The sequence below is a fragment of the Acomys minous genome (genome assembly GCF_964271855.1).
Source record: "Acomys minous genome assembly, chromosome: 19".
In the NCBI taxonomy this organism is placed as follows: Eukaryota; Metazoa; Chordata; class Mammalia; order Rodentia; family Muridae; genus Acomys; species Acomys minous.
Genome location: NC_140499.1, coordinates 63419038 through 63437648, shown reverse-complemented (window position 1 = coordinate 63437648; position 18611 = coordinate 63419038). Strand labels below are relative to the sequence as shown.

Sequence of the window (18611 nt, the reverse complement as noted above, 5' to 3'; positions counted from 1 at the left end):
GGGGGGAGGAGGGGGTAGGGGGTGAGGGGAGGGAGGGGAGGGGAGGGGGGGTGGTCCTCCCTAGGGAAGAGCACACCAGTTGGTTGACCAGTGCTAAATGGCCAGCCCTGAAGACATATTTACAAGTTACATCATATGAACTGAGCAGGATATATTCAGGAGCACACACACACACACACACACACACACACACACACACACACACACTAACAATTAAGGAAAGAAGAGAAGGCCAGTGTGGTGGCACACACTGTGGATCCCAACACTTGAGAGGCAGAGGCAGTAAGATCTCTGGGAATTTGAGGCCAGCTTGGTCTACACAGTGAGCTCCAGGACAGCCTGGGTTGTGTAGATAGACCATGATTCAAAAGCATGAAGAAGGAGGAGGAGCCTTGGAAATGTTCACACTTTAAAAGTGAGCATTGTAAGGTATATGGGATGGCATAAAAGAAGGAAAGAAAGAACAAAATGTTATATTATAATCTCAAAAGGAAAACCAACAACAACAAGCAAAGATGTTTGTAGTAAGTCTAGGAGTCATAAATGAAAGAAAACATTAGATACACATCTTTCTGAGACTGGCTTAATGCAGTTAACATGTCCATCATTGTTGAGTAAGTGGGTTAAGACACTTGTTATTTACCTGGCGTCCTGAGTTCAATCTCTGGACCCACATTTGTAATATTAACTTTTATTTTAATTGTTGCTTCACAGGATTATTGCCTCTTTCTGCTAACCTAGGCCTAGTCCTGGAAGCTTCTAGCCTCCATACAACCTAGGCCTAGAATGTTTTCAGCCTCTGAGACTTCCTGCTTAATAAGCTTATCCTTACTTGTTCTTACTGAGCTCTGGGCTGCCTGGTTCAACTCAGCTGTTTTGACTCCAACTCCTCTCCCAATTGATTTATTCAATCTGGCTTCTCTCTCAGCCCCTGAATTGATCTGCTTGGCCTCAAACTAACTCTAGCAATCTGCTCTAATCTCACTTTGTCTCTTTCTCTGGCTCAGGCTGGCTTCAACCTCTCTCTGTAAACCTCTCCCTGTAAAACTGCCTCTTCTTTCTGCATTGGCCCTTAAGTAGCTTCCTTTTCCTCTCTCTTCTCCTGAGAGTTCAGAGTATCCTATTCTGCCAAATTTTTCTCTGATTTGTCACCTTTTCTGCCACTCAATCAAATATCACTTTCAAACATGAGTGTTTCCTTCTACAAAGTAACATTACCATCGTTATTTGAGATGAAAGTCATGTACCACCACTCGTGGACCTAAGCTTTTCTTTACCTGAAATTTCCTCTATACCAGGCTGACCTTGAACTCAGATCTGCTTGTCTCTGTCTCCTGGATTAAAGGTATCATTTTATTCCAGCCGGATCACACACAGACCTAGAAGGCCTTTGGATGTGATTTCTTGCCAGAGCAGACGTGTTCTGATTTAAATTTCCTCTAAACACATTGGAGAAGAAGAGAACTAGTGACTCTTAGAAGTTGTCCTCTGACCTTCCCACATACACTTTGATGTTAGAACACACTCACACACACTCACACATACTCACACTCACATGCACTCACACACACACACACAAATAAATAAATAAATGTAAAAGGAAGAGGTTACAATAAGTCAAATCTTATATACGTGAAATATGGAACAATATTTGTTTCATAAAACCAACATTACTGGATATGAAAGCATAGACTTGAGTCAACACAATAATATTGGGTGACAATACTGTACTCTCACTAACAGATAGGTCACCCAGATCCCCAAAATACTGACAAAGGAACACAGAGTTAAATGACATTGAGATGGAGTGACTTCACATGCCATGCTCTGCATTCTACCCCGCAGCTGAAGGAAGCACGTTCGTATCGCAGCCCACAGCACCTGCTCCAAAGTAGACCTTATCTTATCCACAAAAAAGCCCTGAACGATAAGGGAATAAAAATGACTTTTTATTTTCTGTCTCATAACAATGGAATAAAACTAGAAATCAACAGTTAGAGAAACCACAGGAAATATGTAAACTCAAGGAGATTGTAAAACATATTGATTAATAATGAATGGCTCATTGATGAATTCAAGATGAAAATTTTTAAATTTCTGGGCTCAAACAGATTTTGAATGGTAAAAGTGGATTAACCTTCCATCCTTCCCTTCCTCCTTGTAGAAAGTGCCAGTCTAATTCCTGATAGCTGGCACAAATGTTTCAGAAGACCGAGGACTGAATATCTTGAGCCAAGAGCTGGGAAACAAACAAACAAGACAAGACTATTATTTTAAACCAGATTCTCATAAAACAGTCGCACTGAGCTAGACAGCACGAAAGTGACCTGAAACAGTTTCAACACAGCCAGGCTTTGACAATGCCCACAGCATCTTCTGTGTCAGGTGTCTGTGACTCTCCGAAGAATTCCATGTGGTTAGAGTTGCACAAACAAATAGAAGGCGGAGTCCACCAAATCCTGGCGCACCCACAGGAGGGGCTCCCCTGAGAGAGTCATGTCTCCAGATATCCCAAGCTGCTCCTCCACACAGCTCACCAGCAACTGGGGACAGGTGGGAAACAGCAACATGTGTGCCCAGCAGCAGGCGAGGGTGGGCAGTACTTCACTCACTCAGGGAGCATAAGGGAGGTTCTGTGTGCTGTGCTTCCCAGGTGGCCCTTGGCTAGAACCTCCTCTGCCTACATTGGCTGATGGCCTCCAGGATAAGTCCCTGTCAGCGGACACTAAGGTCCACTTGAGGCCTGAGTTGCTGCCTTGGTTTTTCCCCAGGCCTCTTTTGTGGTTTTGGTCAAGCCTTTTTCTTTCTCTAGGTCTCGCTGTCCTTAGCTGTGTGTGTGTGGTGTGTGTGTGTGTGTGTGTGTGGTGTGTGTGTGTGTGTGTGTGTGTGTGTGTGTGTGTGTGTGTGTGTGTATTTACTTTTCTTTATATATAGTAGTCCAGCACAGGGCAGTCTCTGAGAGATGGCAATTAATGTGTAGCTCACTTGATTAATGTTCAGCTTCATTCCAGTTCTGACTCAACGTGAAGTGACTCACTCTAATCTTCATTTAATGCCTTCTCCAAGCCAGTTGCACTTATGGAAAATTTTAACAGAGGTGAGTATGGAGGGTGAGGCTACCTAAGTCTCTCTGCACAGAGGTTCAAAGGAAGCTTACAGAAAATCCAAGCTAAGCGTGACCTCTGCTGCCTCTAGGGAGCCAACATGCTCACAGCTTTCCTACTGTTTAAAAGCCGGGGACATGGCCATCATAATAAGACTCACGCCTTAAGACTTTTGTTCTACTCAATAGTCATTCTTGCCAGATTAAGATAAAGGTTTTAATTTTGAAAATGGTGAAAACAAGACTCAAGGAGGTGAACAAAACTTGCCCAACATTATCCAACTGAAGCTAAAATGCTGAGATCCCAATAAGTCAGTCCAGCCACAGCAGAACAAGCGCATCATGGTGTTGTTTGGATCTGCAGTCTAAAAAGTCAGAATCACAGAAACAGGAGCATTGGTCGAAGGCTATGGGGCTTCAAGGGAGATGAGCTCCGAAGACTGCAGTAATAGTGTATCATCTACCTGAAAATGAGTGAGAGGACTTCAAGTCGTCCCATCACACACACAGACACACAAAAGATAAGCATGTGGGGTAATGTGTATATTAATTAGCTTGGGGTAGCCATCCCATGGTGTGTATATGTATATCTTTATGCACATATATTTCAAGTATATTTCAGAACATCATGTTGTGTATACAGATGTATGTATAATTATGTATATATACAACTAAAAGGAAGAAAGAAAAGATGTTAGTATTAGATAAATCTAAGAAAAGATATACAGAAAAGCCCTATAATTTTATATAACTCTAAAATTATTTCAGAAAAACACCGTCGTTTGACACTCCCTCCTTCCGTGTCCCCCTCCCTCGCTCCCTCCCAGCTCTGCCTTTCATGCAAGCCCATGCTTTGACTTCCTTCACACCTTGGTTAGGCTGAGAGCTTCCAGGACGGGCCTACTCAAGTGTTTCTTCCTTCCTCCAGTAGAGGGAGAAGGCTGGGTGACATTTACTGGAAAGCTTAGTGACTAATGCAGGTACAGGGTGGCCTCTATGGAATAATGCAGGAACTTCTTCTTCTTCTTCTTCTTCTTCTTCTTCTTCTTCTTCTTCTTCTTCTTCTTCTTCTTCTTCTTCTTCTTCTTCTTCTTTTGAAACAAAATATAAATGGTAAAAAAAAAAAAAGTGTCCATGGCTTGGAGTTTCCCTCATGAAGGATGACAATAACTTCTAAGACTGGAGCCAGCAATCAACTGCTTTCTCCTTGTGGATTCATTGTGGATTCTGCTCCCCTGCATGAGACAGCATCAGGGCAGCGGCCTTTGCTTTGTCGACCTGCACGTAGATGCAGTGTGTGTATGTGTGTGTGTGTGTGTGTGTACACGCAAGTGTGTGCAAATGGATACACACATTATAATCTCCCCGTGGATAGTCCAAGAAGTGTCACTAACATAATCTTCAGCCCTTTTTCCTGTTGAGGGGTTGAAGCATTGTCTTAGCAGATAAGATAATTATGTGCTATACAAGTGTGAAGATCCAAGTTCAAATCCATGTAAAAAAGATGGCTGTGCACACCTGTAAATTCAGTGCTGGGCTCTCTGTGAGGAGAGGGGAGACTGCGTTCCTACGCTTTCTGGATTCCAGGCAGGGACCAGGTTAAGTGAGAGACTATGTCTCAAGAGAATGTTATCTAGAGAGGGACAGCTTTGTTTCACTAAATACGTTCCTCTAGATGCCTCTTAAAGTAGGCTTGGGTACTTAATAGAAGAACGTTCTCTGCTGTCTCTCGGGAGGCTGCCTGCAGTCACGGGAAAGGTGGCTGTGAGAAGAGGCCTTAGGGAGTGGCCCAGCAGTGACACATGAGAGTGTGCTGATGCAGAGGTGCAGTCATGACTCGCCTTCAGGTGCCAACATAAAGCATGTGCTACTCAGCCTAGGGCTGATTCCAAGATCCTTCCGCCTCTAGACTGGGCCAAGATGGAGTGCCTTTCCTGGGGCTGAAAGTCAGCACCCTTTGGGAAGCCGAGCCGTCTCCATGAAGACCTGTAAATGAACCAGACAACCTCCCAGATGGCAACTGAGGCAGTCCCTGAAACAGGGAACTACTCAGGTTCATATGCCCCTGGAGAGATCTCCTGATGACGAACACCACCCAGCGCAGCCTCCAGACTGAAGCAGGAGGGAACCCCACGGTAGAGAGGGCAGAAAGGTTGCAAGAAGCAGAAGACCACAACGTCTGATGTGAGATAGTACGTTTTCGTCCCCTGAGCAAGACCTGCACAATGACTACACCTAGCGGCATCCACACTAACGCTCGTGAACTCCGGTCTTCCCCATACCGTGTTCACAGGCTGGCCTAACCTTTCTGCCACCTACAACCAGCAAAGTGTCCTTAGAAAGGCTCTGACTTGACTAGAGAAATCGCTGATCCCTCTCCAGGGGGCGTGTGGTCCATCCTAGGCAACCATGGGACTGAGAACCAGGAACAGTTGTTTGTTTGTTTCCCTAGACAGGGTTTCTCTGTGTAGCCTTGGCTGTCCTGGACTCCCTTTGTAGACCCAGGCTGGTCTCAAACTCACAGGGATCCACCAGCCTCTGCCTCCCAAGGGTTGTGATTAAAGGCGTGCGCCACCTCTGCCCGGCTAAACCATGAACAGTTGAAAGCCATCTGGCAGCTACAAGGCTAGGTCTGTGTAGGAGGTCTAAGTCCAGTCCGTGCGGGGTCCTTGGTTGGTACTTCAGTCTCCACAAACTCCTCTGGGCCCTGGTTAATTGTCGCTATCGGTCTTGTAGAGCTCCCGTCACCTCCAGGTCCTTTCCTCCTTTGCCCCACTTTTCCACAAGACTCCCTATATTTCATCCAGTGTTTGGCGGCGATTTGAATCGCTACTGGACGTGCGTCCTCTATCTAGTAAGGGGAGTGTGGGCTGTCTCTGCCACGGACTCTGTTGCCTGCTTTTTGTCACTTCCTCCTGGCGGGACTGCCTTGCCAGGCCACAGGGGAAGTGGACACGCTGAGTCCTGATGAGACTTGATGAGTTGGGGTAGGTGGTGGTGGGGGGTTCTCCCCTCTTCTGAGGAATAGGGGAGGGGGATAGGGAAAGAGGGAGGGAGTGTGGGACTGGGGGAAGAGGAAGGATGGGGCTACAACCAGGATGTATGAGAATAAATTAATTAATAGAAAAAGAAAACCATCTGGACCTAATTTTCTCTGCCAATAAAGTGAGATGTAGGGATCACCAAAGTCTGTGAGTGAGTCACAGCTCCCTGAAACACCGACGAGGAAAGGGTGTGCTAACTCAGTGCAACCAGGAGGTGGCGCTCTGCCCTAACCACCTACAGAGCTTATAGGGTTTTCGTAGGAAGCCTGTGCTCAGAGTGAGGAAAAAAGATGGGTTACTTAGCTTCCCAGCCTCAAACAGAAAGTCTTCCGGAGGAAATTACAAATTCTCCACAAACGGAAGGTCCAAGTCCTGAAGTATGTTAACTCAGGGTAGCTTTACTTCCCACAATCCTTCCTTTCCCTTCGCCTATATGCCCCACTTCTTCATGGATGGTCAAATATATATACATATATGCATGCTCACACTCACACTTGGGTATACACACATACTGAGTCACTGCCTCGGCTACTGTGTACACACTGGACTTTAGTATGACTTGATTTGGCCAGTGTCAAGTTTAACTAAGAGGAGAAACTTCTTGAGAGAAAGAGAACAGTTCTCAGAGAGTCCAGTATATTCATACGGCTGAACTGCGCTCCAATTAACTAACGAAGCACAAATCTCAGTAACTTAAACACAGTCTTGTTTCTCACTCGCCCTGCTCATCCGCACAGGGCCAACAGCAGCTCTGCAACACATGAGTTTTGCTGAGGGATCCACACAGATAGAACACCCTCTGCCTGGAGTGCGGCCAGCCTTCATGGCAGAGAAGAAAGATCATGCTGAGCCATAGTTCCAAATTCACATTTTATGGGCTAACACAGAGGAACAAACTGGCCCATGAAGTGGCTGGGAGTGCCTACAGCATGTGGGCCTGCTGCATCCTGCAGAGGGCACAGGGATGCGAGCTCTTCACCCCAGTGGGCAGTGCATGCTTGCAGAGCCTCTAGTCTGACACAGTGTGTATCTCTCATGGGCCAGGTACCACAGCATATATGGTCAAGGTGGGGAATTTTCTTACCTCAAGCAGCTCAGAGTTGATGTCAGAAGAGAAAGGCAGAGAAGCTATAAAGGGGCAGCACACGAGTTTCTTGAGTGGAGTGGGACACCCATCTAATGTCGGATGTGGCATATTCAAGGGAGAAGCAGGCCAGTGTCTGAAGTACAAAGGGGATTGGTTGGACACAAAGTAGGGATGGACTAGCTAGGCAGAGACTGGCTTGCCATCAGGAAAAAGATAAAACATCACTTAAAAAGTAAATATATATATATATATATTTCATGGTGCTGTGTGGCTGGGACGGCAGAACATTTGCACAGAAAGAAGAGGGGATGGCTGGGAAAAGAAGATGTCAGAATCTTCTCAGCGTCAGCCAAATTCTAGAATCCTTTTAAAACCACATCAAGAACTGTGGCCTTCCGGCCGAGGCCTGTGGGGAGGCCCTAAGGACTTGGCCATGGAGTGGGCTCCTGCTAGTTACACACGGGGTTGCTGTATCTACTCTCCCCACCCAGCACAGGAGGAAGGGTGTGGGATGGGCTGGAGGGGGTGTTCGGACACCTGCTGAGCAAATACTCAGGTGATCACAATTCAGGGTGGCAGCTGCTCAGAGCCCTGGGAGGCCTGGGATGAATGACGGGTCTCAGTGTTAGCAGAATCTAAGACTGACTCTGCTCTCTGCATTCACAGCTAGCTCCTTAAGCTTTTGGTTAAAAAGCAGTACACTTTGGAATACTACTCAGCTATTAAAAACAAGGAAATCTTGAAATTTGCAGGCAAATGGATACAACTAGAAATGATCATGCTGAGTGAGTTAACACAGACCCAGAAAGACTCAAATGGTATGTACTCACTTATAATTGGACACTAGCCCAAAAGGGATGTCCTCTGAGAGTCTTCATTTAGTGGGGGATTGGGACAGATGCTGGGACTTCCTATTGGGACTCCAGGTGAGAGCGGTATGGGAGAACGGGGAACCGGAAGAACCCAGAGGGTTCTGGAACCACACAAGAAGACCATCAAGGCTGCTGGATCTGGACCCAGGGGGGTCTGCTCACATTACTGTACCAACCAAGGACAATACATGCAGTAAACCTAGACCCCCTATTCAGATCTAGCCAGTGGACAGCACATTCTCCACAGTTGTGTGGAGAGCAGGGTCGGACGGACTCTGACATAAACTCTGGTACCCCATATTTGACCACGTCCCCTTTTGGGGAGGCCTGGTGACACTCAGAGGAAGGGTAAGCAGGCTACTAGCATGAGACCTGATAGACTGTAATTGTGTATGGTGGGGGAGGAGGTCCCCTTCTGTCACAGGTCTAGGAAAAAGAAATATGGTGAAAGAGGAAGGGAGGGAGGAAGGAACAGGAAGATACTAGTGAGGGAATAACAATTTAGATGTAATCTGAATAAATTATTTAAATAAAAAATTAATAAAAATAGAAAAAAAAAGGCAATGCAGGGCACTTACCAGGGAGGCTGGTGTAGCTGAGCATCTGTGAATCAATCTGTTTGGTTTCGTCCTTTTCTTAGCCACAATCACTGGGACCCCTTGCTCTGATGTAGAGGACAACCTGAGTCCCAGGCTCCACTTCCAGGGCCCAGGAAACTCTCAGGCTCCCTGTGGGTAGAGCTACAGACATAAGCAACCTCTTCCAGAAGAGGAACCTCCTTCTCCATGGCTGTCCTTGGCTGGATTTTAGCTGACATTACACCCAAGAGCTGGGGGAACTGCATTTTAAGCAGTGTCTTGTCAATTTTAGATCCACCTGTGCGTTTCCTTGAAAAGTCCAGTTTTATTAAAGAAACTTTACAAAATCAAGTTAGCTAGAAGTAAATCTTAACCCAAAATAATTAAAACAATATTTTATAATAAATAGAAGAAATAAGACTAAAAAAAAATTGTCCAGACAATGTAATACTGTTTTTTATTCAGTTTTCTTTTACATTTTTGTTTATTCATTTGTTATCACTTTGTGTGTACGATGTGTATGTGAGTTCAGGTCCACTGTGTAGAAGTCAGAGGACAAACTTTCAGGGTCCTTGTGGTCAGAGTCAGGTCATCAGGCTTGGTGGCAACTGTCTTTACCTGCTGGGCCAGCTTGCCAGCCCCAATGCTCATGATCAGAGCATTCTCTTCCATTTTGTCCCTTTAGTCTTCTCCCGACCCTGCTATCTGATCACCCTTGACATTGATGCAGTTTCCTCCTCCTTAACCATCCCCCAGGTGTAGCCTTGCCATCACAGCTTATCTTGTGCAGGAATCCTGCTAGGTTGGTCTGGCCACAATGTCCCTGATATCTCATGCTTATTTTTATTGGCTTTCCGTCTACAGACTCCCACCTGCTCTTTGAATATAGATTCCATCAGGGTATGTGCCTGTGCAGTGTTTACAGTTGAGCCAAGACATTCTCCCCACTTCAAAACACATCCTAGTGGACCCTATTCCTATCACAGTGGCCCGGAATAGAGTTATCTTTATGATATAAATGTCACTGGATTTTTTTTCATATCAGTAATGTAAATCAGAGCTAAATTCCCAAGGGAAAAAGGAAAGATGAGGAATAATTCCCCAAGACATATGATTCCTATGAAAAGGACTCTTCTTCTTCTTCTTCTCCTCCTCCTCCTCCTCTTTCTTCTTCCTCTCTTTCTCCTCCTCCTCTTCTTCTTCTTCCTCTTCTTCTTCCTCTCTTTCTCTTCCTCCTCTTCTTCTTCCTCTCTTTCTCCTCCTCTTCCTCCATCTTCGCCGTCATCACCCTTGTCCTTTTCTATACGCTCACTCACCTGTGCCCAGGGAAGCTTCCTTAACACCATCCCAGGATCTGTTCTACGAAGCTAAACACCAGCCAGTCATCATGAGATCAGTTTCTCAACAATTCAGCCTGCTAGTTGATTTGTCAATGAACTTGCTAGTTAGGCAGCTATTTTGTGAGCTCATTTCTTGCTTATGCACTCATCTGGTTGGTCCTGCCTCATTTCACTCACCCACTGAATCATTCACTGGGCAGCAACTTTTAGCTGCTGGGATCCCAATTACTAGTTAGTTTAATCAGCTGGCCGGTCACCAGGCACTGGAGTGTGAGTTCTGTCCTGAACATCCTTTCTTGCCCATAGGGAACTTGTACTTGGGCTGAGTATAAAAACATCTCACATATGAATAAGATATCTAAGCACTCCTAAGAGAAAGATGGTCTTAGCATAGACCTTCAAGTGTGTGGGACATAAAGGCAACATATATGTGACTGTAATAAACATCAAGTTGAACTTGAGAATATGAAATAGTTCAGAAAGAGCTAGAACACCACGGGTCCTGCATATAAAGTCAGAATGAGACTGGAGTGATGTCTCAGGGGTAAAGAGCACTAGCTGATCTTCTAGAAGACCTGGGCTCTATTCCCTGTGCTCACACAGTGGCTAACAACCATCTGTGACTCCACCCACCCAGGGGATCTGGCACCTTCTTCTGGCCTCCACAGGCACGAGGCACAGCCGCAGTGCACACAAATATATCCAGGTAAATATACAGGTAGGCAAAACACCCGTTCACACTAAATAGTAAAATAATGATAAAATTTTTGAAAAGTTAAAGACAAATTGTCTGATGTTGAGGTCCTATTTCAGACCATCCATTTACCCATTCATGCATCCGACTGATAGCTCATATTTATGGATCACATATATGTGTGACTGGCTAGTGCAAAGGGATTACATAATAAAAATTGCCGAATGACAAAGGCAAGATATCTCCTAGCATCGAGGCACTTAGATTTAGTACTGAGTTTACAGATGTAGTTTACATAGCACCATCGGTGTATTTATATGTGAAACACTCCAAACAGGTGTAGATAAAACAAACAAACAAACAAACAAAAAACAACTTGATGAACTGAGGAGAGGAAGAAAACACATCTTTCATAACGATTTGGAGAAAGGAGTCGTGGAGAAGTGGTATTTCAAATATTTCTAAATATTTTCTTAGGGCTGAGGATACAGTTCAATAGCAGAACATTTGCCTAGAATGCGCATGTCCTTGAGTTTGACTCCCGGTACAAGAAAAGGAAAGAGGAAGAGGGGGAAAGAATGAAGAAAGGAAATGAAAGGAGAAAGCTGAAAGCCCAAGGAGGGCTGTTTCTAGGGAGCGAATCTCTCTGGTAAAGGGAGGAGACAGGCCAGTCCCAGACTGAAGGGCTCAGGCGGACGGTGTTGGGCAGGTCCTGGGAACACAGCCCTCTTCCCTCACACAGGAGGATGGCAGAAGCTGAGGACGGTGTCAGCTTGCTCAGAGCCTCCAAACTCCTCATGCTGCTTTTTCTTTAAGTGTGCTGAGAACTCTCACTCGTAAATCCTCGCCACTTCACATCTTGAGCCCAACCCGGGATTAGGACAGCCTGTGATGACTTCTCCCTCCCTGAGAAGACATCCTCAGCTAAGGCTCTCTGTCTAGTTGACCCTGAACTCATCCTTGTTTCCTTCAATTCACCATTAATCCTACTTAATCAGAAACAGAGACCATTAAGGCTCAAGGAGGGCCCCGGGATAAGTTTATAATTCTCAAATTGAAAAATAGCAACACCGAGTCTCAGGAAAATTACAGAATGCCCAGATCTCATATCCAATGAGGTTTGAGTAAGAGAAAAGCCTTCACCCCCACCCCCTCTCCCGCCCCTGCCCCCCCCAGGAAGGGGTTCTTCCGTATTGTAAACTCCTAACTCCAGGTGCAGCCCATCTCAAGAGAGAGAGCTTTAGCTCCGCTGGTCCTCCACCAGGCTTGTGCTCGCGGTCTTCCCAGAGAAACCACTCCCTCTCCTCTCCCATGCCGGCCTGTCATGAGTGTACTACCTACCGGAAACAGCCTTTTACCGAGCCCAAGGCTTGCCCCACGCCCACCCCATTTACTGTCTCGCTTCTTCTAGAAATATGTCATGTAGCATGAGAGGTGGAGAGAGGGACATCAGCCTTTGCCTCACTCTTCTCTCTATTCTCCATACCCTCATTCAAAATATCCAGCACCAGCAAGGAAATGTCTTAGTTTTAAACATATCAGCTGGAAGATAGAATGGTTTTTTCACATTTATGAAAAGGTCAGAAGTTCTCCTTGTAAGTAGCATCCTCAGTCGTGTTTATTGACAGATAATTAGTGGAGGCAGAAACTGGAAACTCGAAACCAACATGGTCCAAGTCATGACTTGGTTGGTTGCGTGTCAACCAGAAATGAAGATAAAGCAAGTGTGACATGATTGTGACTGTGAAGATGAGCTGTCACTTGCTCCATTTTAAATATTAACTGTACTGGGAAGACAGCTAAAATGCAGGAACTACATGTATCTCTTCCACCTGCCACTGTCATCTACCGAGCGTAGCACTCCTCTTAAAAGAACACTTTGTGGCCGGCTAGAGCCTTTCGCTTTCTCCAGACGTATTTGGAAATAGCTGAATAAATATATTCCCCTTGCCTCTATATGGGGCCTCAATTACTCTCTTTTACCCAGAAGCCCTGAGTCAAAGTGGAGGTGCATCTGGATGGAAGGTAACATGGCTGGCGTCTACTCCACAAGCAGCCTCCCGTGCCAAAGTCTGTTTCCCAGTTGCCCCGTTGTTTACCTGCAGGGTGGGGCTGCAGTTTCTCAAGTTTTGACTCACCTTAAAAAATGAGTCTTACCTGTATCCTCGCCTCCCTGACAGAGTCACAAGCACACACCTGTTCCCAGTCACTGGCTCCTTAGAGCTGTTAGAAACAGTACCTAGCATCCTAGGCTCACTAATGCATGGCACTTTGCATGGTACTTAGAAGATGAAAGAGCAGGTGCAAGGCTCTGAATGGGCCATGTGACTGTCCCCTGGTTAGGCTGGGCCAGTGGGAGTGGACCTGGGGAGGGAGGGTTGACATTGCACACAGCTTCTCAGGGCCTGCCCTGCCTGGAGGGGTTTGATTACACGGGGTGATTTGAGGGGTGCCAGGAAGTCTCCCCTCTTCCTTTGAGAAAATAATCCACTGCCCCAGCTGGTTAGTGTGTCTAGAAACCATCCCTAGCACCTTTGGAAGACCTGGGTCAGCTCTCCTGGAAGGACTTGGGGTCAGGTTACCAAGGGAAACAATGTTCTCGTCTATAAAGTGTATAACAAAATTATCTTTCTTTTTTTTTTTTTTTTTTTTTTTTTGAGACAGGGTTTTTTTTGAGACAGGGTAAAAATTATCTTTCTTTATAGACCTGTGTGTGGAAGCACTTTAGGCTTCATAATTGAGAAAATGCACCTCTCCCTCTCAGTGCAGGGACAAGGATTAGTTAGGATCTCGTTGAGGAAGGAGGAGGACAGGCTTGGTGGGCTGAACCCCTGAGTGCTGAAGAAGAAACCAGGAGAGGCGAGGGCAAGAAGAGGCAGAGTCCTCCAGAACTGCTTCCTAATTTAGTCTCAGTGAACCCTCTGCCGTGATGGCTCCAGAGGCTTAGTCATTTGATAGATGAAAACAGCTATGAATTCTGAAAACCTGTGATCCAACCCCAGCTTTTGACACTCACCTTTGTGTGACCTTGGGCAGGGCGTGTCCTCCGTCTCTAAGTCTCAGTTTCCCTCTCTGTAATACAGGGATAATCCACCTAATACGGAAGCTGAACGCCAAGCTTTAGAAAGGTGTAACTGTTAAATGCACACTGGGTGGACTGTGGCATGCGTTATTATGATGTATCAGACGTGCCCCTTTGAAGCTACCACAGTTATACCCCTGGCTCCCCTGGGTGACCTCTGAGATGATGCTTGTGTTACAAGGCAAGTTCCTATTACAAGACAGACATTGATATAAAAAAATTAAGCAGTTTGTTTATGGATAAGAAGAAAAATAATGGGATGGGAAAAATAAAGTTCATCAGAGTCCTGTAGGTGAATATGATGCAAGATGATGAAGATTATGTGTATGCACAGATACACACACACACACACACAGAGACATACACAGAGACACACACACATACACACACAAAGACACACACACATACACACACACACACACACATACACACACACACACACACACACACACACACACACACACACACACACAGAAATCATGGCTTGCAGGTGCCAGGTAATAGATATTCTTTGATTTATGACCCTGCCAAATACTCCCTGCTGAATATTTCTCATAAAGTTTATATCAGGAAGAGCACAGAGTGGGAGGGTAGAAGCAAGAGGGTGCAGGTGGTGTTCAGAGGAAGCAGGCGGTGTTCAGAGGGTGCAGGTGGGGTGCAGAGGATGCAGGTGGCATTCAGAGGCAGCCAGGAGGCAGAGTGAGGAGGCTGAACATGGAACGCAGTGTTTGGAATCTGGACCCCAGAATATCACATTCTTTTAGCATTGATAGCCTGGTGAGGAGGAGGCGAAGGTCCCTGGAAAGACAAATTGAAAGAAGGGTTAACTTCAAAATGGCATTGATCTATAAGCACTGTTTTGTTTGCATGTGATGCTAAGCTCAGAAAAAAACTCATTAATCATGGCCCTCACATGAGGACAGTCATTTGTCCACTGCCGAGATGCCGCCTGCTGTGATGTAGTGGAAACAAGCTGTGGGCCAGGCTCCCATCTGTCCCCACCCCTACGAGCTGAGGTTGTTGAGTGGGTCTTTGAACTTTTGAGACTGTTTCTTCAAACTGTAAGATCAGATTGGATTGTCATGAGGGTTAAATGAAGCAAAGGGGTTTGGGAAGTACTTAAAGAGCTGTGGTACCTCTGTCATTCGTATGACAGCCTTTTACTTTGTCTGGGAATAGGGAAGACACCATGGCCTTGTCTTAAGAAGAAACCAAAAGCTTGGGATGGGTAAACTGGAGGGGGGTGGGTGGTCACCAGCCACAACAACCCTACTTTTCTTCTTTCCAGTTCAATAGCCAAGTAGAGGGCCAGCTCTCCTTTCTAACACCTGAAAAAGCCTTTATCAAAAAAAAAAAAAAAAAAAAGGAAAAGAAATAAAAAAGAAAAAAATAGAGACTGTCCAGTTAAATTTATGCTTCAGATAAGCAACAATTTTAGCATATCTCACACCACACTGAAGACATGCTCTAGAAGATTCTACCACAGAGTTGAATTTTATGTTTTATATTTTGTGTGACAAGCCTACCACCAGGATCACGTTCTACCTACCTCTATGACCATTTCTAATATCCATGAGCGGCCACATCCGGACGGGTGTGGGCAAGGCAGGAGGAGCAGCACTGTCAGCATGGCTTTAGCATGTGCTGCTCAGGCTCCAGGGGAGGGCTCAGAACGCATGCGCGTGGCCTCCCTGGATCCGGAAACACCTGAGCATGAGATTGGGGGAGAGAGGCATGGGTGACATCTATGTCTAGGCTTCTTCTCCTTCTCTAGAGTGTAAGAATTAAAGTTCTTTGAGTCATTCAGATCTGAGTTCAAATCCCACGTCGGCCATCTGCTACCCATAGAATGTTTCTCAGCCTCAACTGCCAGACGGTGACAATGGCATTTGTCTAGACTAGAGGGATTATGAACATGAAATGAAATAACAACGGTCCCGTGACGAGGCCAGATGATGTTCCATGAATGGCAGCAATTAGCAGGAAAGAAGATGTTCATATTTTTGTCACAATTGCCCCCAAATCCTGTCTCCTCTCCCAGTTGCCCTTCAACATTTATTACACTGATCAGCGTACAAACAACGTCTCACACCTGGTATGTTTTTAGGTCTTAAATCCTGTGGGCTGAGACAGCTCAGTAGTTAAGAGTATTGACTCTTCTTCTACAGGATGCAGGTTCCATTGCCAGTACCCACGTAGTGGATCCACAACTCTCTGTGACTCCAGTCCAGAGGCTCCATTGCCATGGTGGCCAGGCATACACATGGTACACAGACATATATGTGGGCAAAACATCTATACACATGAAATACACACACACACACACACACACACACACACACACACACACACAGCTTGAATCTTTCAGCTCAAGTTAGCACCTTTATTGGGTTAAGCTAGCTCAGCTATAGGGATCTAGAGTGTTGGAAACATCAGGTGGGTGGGTTTTTTGTTTTTTGTTTTTAATCGAAAGAGTGGGAAGTGCAGGTGGGAGAAGTGGGTAAGGACTTGTCTGGGAAGTGATTATCAGGACCACACCAAGGGCCTGGGGCAGGCTGGGGCCCCTTATAAGGGTTCCAGGAGTGGCCACATTATGGATCTGCTCTCAGCCTTCTCCACTGGGGTCCAGCTCACAGCCTCCCGTAAGTAGGGATGCCTTTGTTCTCCCGGTTCTTCCTTCCTTCACCTGTCTTGAGCTCTAGGGCCAAGCTCCTCTCCTGTTCTTGGGTAACTAGAAAAGTGACTTAGCCTCACGATAATTATGGAAACGTCATAGTAATTATCACCCAGGAGACACTATCTTCATTCTGCACCTGTGGAGAAGTGTGACCGACTTCCTGATCTGAGGCTTGACCGCTTTAGCAGGAGAGATTTTTCTCACTCGAATGGGTGCGCTTAGAGGAGCGGCATGTCAGAGAAGCTCTGGATCTTCCCTAGAGCATGTTCATACTCTCTCATCTGTTGGTGGCGCCTGCCAGAAAGCATAAAGCTTTCCTCTCATATGTACAGATACTGGTGTGTTGAATATTGTATCTCATACTATAAAACTCCTGTATTATTCTTCTTATCCTTCTGATCTGGGGTCTATACCTGCCCCCATTTTATAATTTATAAGGCAAGGAAGGCTGACCGCATAGAAAAAACCCAAGACACCCATCAGAGATGGAAAGCCTCAGAGAACTTCCAGGCACACTAAGGGCACAGAAGCATGACCGGCCAGTCAGTGACAGATTTACACCTAGTTCTCATCCCTGAGCCTGCTGGGTTGGTAATCTTTTCTCTGAACCAAGCTCCATCTCGATAAAACATTGATCCATAGTGTTCTTCCGTTCTTCATGAAGGGCCGAAACCTCCATCCTACAGCCACGTCCCATGATTCTCCCTAGCGTGTTAAGGTGGAGTGGAGATTAGGACCCAGGCCTCTCTGTTCAGCTATTCTGTAGGCCTAATGTTTACATCCCACGGCATTGTTTCCCGGAAACAGGCACTGTTCTTGTCCTCTGCTTCCTCGTGCTTCCTCCTTCATCTGCGTCACCTAGCTCAGCCAACTGGCCTTAGTTACCCAGCCCCACATCTTGAATTTGTAAAATTTCTGCGCTGGTCTTCAATCTTGAGCTCAATACTCTGCCTTATCCTTGTTAAAGTCAATAAATCAACCATGTATTCATTTAAGTCCAGAGTCTGGAAAGATGAGGGAGGGCAGGAGTTCAAAATAACACAGAAGGAAGACAGTGAGAGAGGAACGTCACAGTAGAGGCAGGTGAGCTGTTCCTTAGCCGAGGCTGTTAATCATATTTGGGGACTGGTGGGAAATAACTCCTTGATGACACAGATGGGAGGGTGCGTACGGGACACTTCCCGTTCTGTCTTCATAGGTCTCCTCCTTCACAGGGCTCACCTGTTCCTCCTGAAGCATGCCTTCCCATCAGCGTCAGCAGCAGTGCACACCACAAGCCCAGCAGCAGCAGCTGAAGCAGCCATGTCAGCCGCCTCCTACCAAATGTCAGGAGGCATGTGCGCCCCGAACCAAGGATCCCTGTGCTCCTCAGGCTAAGAAACAATGCCCAGCCAAGAGCACACCTAACCCGGCTCAGCAGAAGTGCCCTGCACAGCAAGACCCTAAGTGTAAACAGAAGTAAGGGTGGACTGGAGACCACCATCCTGGCTCCTAGATGGAGCCCCGTCTTCCTCCTGCTCCTATCCCCACTGCCCCTGAGATATTGTTCTTCCTTCTACCTATGTCCAATGAAGAAGCGTTGTAAGACTCCTCATCAAATCCTTCACGATATGCACTCTATTTTCTTCCATATCCTACCCTGATGTCTCCCAACCTCTCCAGCCTCTTTATTGATCATAATTATGGCCTTATCTATTCCCTATTACACAACAACAGTGTATCAATCTTCTTCTAGGGCTCTAGCCAGAGCTGATGTCTCAATCCCTTTCCCTACACCCATCTCTACATCTGTTGCCTATTTACCCCACTAATAAATATGTACTTCGTGTAATAATAATAATAGTGCCTGTGTCCTGAGCTGCCAGTCTCATTCCCATGTGAGCTATTCATCATCACACCACAGGAGGTGAGTGTGTGAGCACATGTCCCTGGGAGCTGAGAAAGCCACTGTTAGAAACGCAGTTCATTTTTGGGAGCTGGTGATATGAGGCGAATAGATCCTGGCACACCTCAGCTGAAAGAGCAAGGAGAAGAAGACCAGGGACTGGCCACTTAGACGTTTGAGAGACTTGCCTGACTGACCCTATCTGGGGAAGACCAAAGTGGAAAGAAAGCCTTTAGCCCTGATTAGAAA

At 46.1% G+C, this 18611-nt stretch overlaps 1 protein-coding gene across 2 annotated transcripts; it reads left to right on the top strand.

Moving 5' to 3' along the window:
* The first annotated feature begins 16340 nt into the window (after positions 1-16340).
* Positions 16341-18332, top strand: SPRR4 (small proline rich protein 4). Of its 2 annotated transcripts, none has more exons than XM_084768693.1 (2): positions 16341-16442; positions 17692-18332. In XM_084768693.1, the coding sequence occupies exon 2, from the start codon at positions 17715-17717 to the stop codon at positions 17937-17939; it is 225 nt and encodes a 74-aa protein (XP_084624819.1). In that variant the 5' UTR covers positions 16341-16442; positions 17692-17714; the 3' UTR covers positions 17940-18332. The 2 variants fall into 2 exon arrangements, with proteins under 2 accessions (XP_084624819.1, XP_084624820.1); XM_084768694.1 differs by having other exon boundaries at positions 16388-16442; positions 17676-18332.
* Positions 18333-18611: the final 279 nt, after the last annotated feature.